General features: G+C 51.3%; 1 protein-coding gene across 1 annotated transcript in view; it reads right to left on the bottom strand.

The window, feature by feature from the left end:
- gabbr1b (gamma-aminobutyric acid (GABA) B receptor, 1b) overlaps positions 1–3315 on the bottom strand; it is a 63201-nt gene extending 59886 nt beyond the window's left edge. The window contains exon 1 of the mRNA XM_043677871.1: positions 2965–3315. Coding sequence (XP_043533806.1) covers positions 2965–3300 — 336 coding nt within the window. The 5' untranslated portion in view covers positions 3301–3315. The remainder of the gene's footprint in view (positions 1–2964) is intronic.
- Positions 3316–3787: the final 472 nt, after the last annotated feature.

Below are 3787 nucleotides of genomic sequence, written 5' to 3'. Positions count from 1 at the left end.
GTGTCTGTGAATCTGTATATGTGTGACTTTGTTTGTATGTATGTGTGTGTGTGTGTGGGAGAGAGTGTGTCTGTATGTGTATGTGTGTCTGAGAGAGAGAGTGTCTGTATGTGTGTCTGTATGTGTGTGTGTGTGTGTGGGAGAGAGAGAGGGAGAGTGTCTCTCAACTCCCCAGTGGAGATTAATGGAGAAATCCTTTCCAATTAACAGCAGGAACAGTCCCTGTTCATTTTTATCGAGGGACCTGGCGTTTATTGATCATGTTGCTGGGATACGACACCTTTATTTTATTTCAACCTGCAGGATCAAGTAGGACAGCCCCTTGGCAAGACAAAGTCAACGGAGTTTGAGAGGACCACATGGTGATTGGTTTAACCTGAGGGTCACTGTGCCTCAGGCAAGGGGAGAGAGGATGACAAGGTGGCACCTTCGATGATAACCGCAGGCAGTTGTGGGGATTGAACCCACGTCGCTGGCGTTGCTCTGGTTACAAACCGGCCATCCAGTCAACTGAACTAACCGATCCCTCGCATTGATATAGCGCCTTCGACGGAGCAACATGCCCGACACCATCAGGCAAATTCAGACACGCGGCCGCACATGGGGACATTTGGAGAAATAACGAAATTCTTGTGCCAAGAGGGGTTGGTTTTACAGGAGTGTTGGAGGAGGATAGTGGGACGGAGAGGGTACTGAGGGGAACTGGAGGTACTGCCTCCGAGTGCGGCTTGGGGCTAGGCAAAGGAGCCAGAACTAGAGGGAGGCAGGGGTCGCAGAGGGTTGGAGCGTTTGGCAGAGGTAGGGAGAGGGGCGAAGCCACAGAGGGAATCAGAAGGCGCTGTTTAACCAGGACAGGGTCAGTGGACTTGCTGCACGTTAGGATGGCGGTGGGTGGAGAGGGTGGGGGCGAAGGGTGCTGGTGGTGAGCTTGCGTTGAAGAACACTTGGAGTATTGCGTACAGTTCTGGTCACCGCATTATAAGACTTGGAGTATTGCACACAGTTCTGGTCACCACATTATAGGAAGGACGTGGAGGCATTGGTAAGGGTGCAGAGGAGATTTATCAGGAAGTTGCCTGCTATGGAGGGAAGGTCTCACGAGGAAAGGCTGAGGAAACTGAGGCTGTTTTCATGACAGAGAAGAAGGTTGAGAGGCAACTTAATTGAGACGTATAAGATAACCAGAGGGTTAGATCGGGTGGACAGGGAGAGCTTTTTTCCTCGGATGGTGATGGCAGGCAGGAGGGGACATAGCTTTAATTGAGGGGTGATAGATATAGGACAGATGTCAGAGGTAGTTTCTTTACTCAGAGAGATGTAGGGGTGTGGAATGCCCTGCCTGCAACAGTAGTAGACTTGTGAACATTAAGGGAATTTACATGGTCATTGGATCCACATACAGATGGAAATGGAATAGTGTAGATAGATGGGCTTCAGATTGGTTCCGCAGGGCGGCACAACATCGAGGGGTGAAAGGCCAGCACTGCGCTGGAATGTTCTATATTCTAAGAGTCAAGAGCTGATGGCACTCCCACAGCACCACTCACAACAGGATGTTAACGGCCAATGTGTAATCCACTGGGAGGGGGCTGGGCGTCCTTCACATTCTTATTTTAAGATCTGGACTGTGACTGCGACTGTCTGGGTGGAGTTTGCACCAACTCCCCCGTGTCTGCATGGGTTTCCCTCGGGTGCTCCGGTTTCCTCCCACAGTCCCGAAGGTGGACTGGTCATGCTAAGTTGTCCCATATTGTCACAGGGATGGGTGGGTTAGCCATGGGCATCGCAGGGTTGATAGGGTAAGGGGTGCGGGGTCAGGGAGAGATGGTCCTTCAGCTTGGACTCAATGGGCCCGCTCTGCGAAAAGTTTACTTCTCAGGCTGAGCGATTCCAGAGTGAGCTGGCCTGACCTCTTTGCTCACCCGCCCGGGGAAAACCAGGCAACTGCGAGTACCATGTGACTCGTTTCGATGTGCTGTCAGGCAGCGTACAAATCAGACATCCGACACAAATCCCTCCTGCTCATGTGGGAGAGTTCAGTTACAGTTCATCATCTCACTACAACCAACCCTCCCGATGATCAAAGATGGCGAGACAGATGGGCACAGAGAAACATGAACACAGAGAGAGAGAGAGAGAGAGAGAGAGACACGGTGAGGTACAATGAAAGAGTGAAAGGAACAGGAGGAGGGATTGGGACAGGGAGAGATAACAGACATGTAGAGAAGGAGAGAGACAGTGAGGCATAATGGAAGAGGAACAGATAGGGACAATAAAGCAGAGAGATTGGGACAGAGAGAAAGGAAATAGAATCATAGAATATCATGGAATCCATCCCTACAGTGTAGAAACAAGGTCACACTGACCCTCCGAACAGTAACCCACCCAGACCCACTCCCCTATTATTCGAAGTTTACCCCTGACTGATGCACTTAACCTACACATCCCTGAACACTATGGGATAATTTAGCACGGCCAATCCACCCTAACCTACACATCTTTAGATTGTAGGAGGAAACCGGAGCACCCGGAGGAAACCCATGCAGACATGGGGAGAACGTGCAAACTCCACCCAGACAGTCTCCCCGAGGCTGGGATCAAACCTGGGTCCCTGGTGCCGTGAGGCAGCAGTGCTAACCCACTGAGTGAAATAGGAAGTGAGAGCAACAGTGCGAGAGAGAGAGAGAGAGAGATGCAGTAAGAGGTACAGAGATAAGAGACAGAGAAAGCCAAGAGAGAAATAGGAACAGGAGATGAAGGCAAGAGGAGAGAGAGAGAGCTGAACAAAAACAGACAGAATGAGATGGAAATGGATTGGGTCAGTGGAGTTGGAGCAAGTCTGAATTGGATCGCATGTCAAAAAGGGATGCAGAGGAGAGAAGGCAGGTAGAGAGCAGGGGGGAGGGGAAAGAGCGAGACACAGACAGAAAGGGGTCTTATTGGCGCCTGAGCCATGTTACTCACCACAATCAGATTCCACATCCGGGCTGCTTCAGCAACCAGGGTAGAGACTCCACTGCAGCCGGGCATGAGGACAATCTTCATGGGCTCGTTGTAGAGCAGCTCGTACAGGTACTTGGTGGACTTCCCAGGGTCACACTGCAAACACAAGCACAACCAATCAGCCAGCGAAGGGAGCCCGGTCCAGGCTACCTGGAGCTTAATCGCCACGTGACAAATATTCGGTACAGGCGAGGGATTGCTACAACGCACAGGCTCCGGCCGGTGACACAGGAGGGGGAGTGCAGCATGAGTTGGCCCAATCATCATGCACATCCAACAGGTGGTTTTGTCAGTCATGGCACAGTGGGTAAGCTCTCACACGTCTGAATCAGAAAAGGGTGGTCTCAGAGACTTGTAAGTAGGGGCGGTGAGATATAATGGATTCAGCGCAGAGGGGGTGCTACACTGGCAGAGGTGCTCCCCAGCGGATCAGGCACACTCACCCTAATCGAGTGGGCCTGATACCTTTATTTTGCTCCCCATCATAGAGGTGTACAGCACGGAAATAGACTCTTCGGTCCAACCTGTCCATGCCGATCAGGCATCCCAACCCAATCTAGTCCCACCTGCCAGCACCCGGCCTATATCCCTCCAAACCCTTCCTATTCATATACCCATCCAAATGCCTCTTAAATATTGTAATTGTACCAGTCTCCACCATATCCTCTGGCAGCTCATTCCATACACGTACCACCCTCTGCGTGAAAAAGTTACCCCTCAGGTCCCTTTTATAACTTTCCCCTCTCACCCTAAACCTATGCCCTCTAGTTCTGGACTCCCCGAC

Source organism: Chiloscyllium plagiosum, chromosome 37 (genome assembly GCF_004010195.1).
Source record: "Chiloscyllium plagiosum isolate BGI_BamShark_2017 chromosome 37, ASM401019v2, whole genome shotgun sequence".
NCBI lineage: Eukaryota > Metazoa > Chordata > Chondrichthyes > Orectolobiformes > Hemiscylliidae > Chiloscyllium > Chiloscyllium plagiosum.
The sequence above is the reverse complement of the archived record's forward strand: the minus strand, read 5'-3'. Positions and strand labels throughout refer to the sequence as shown.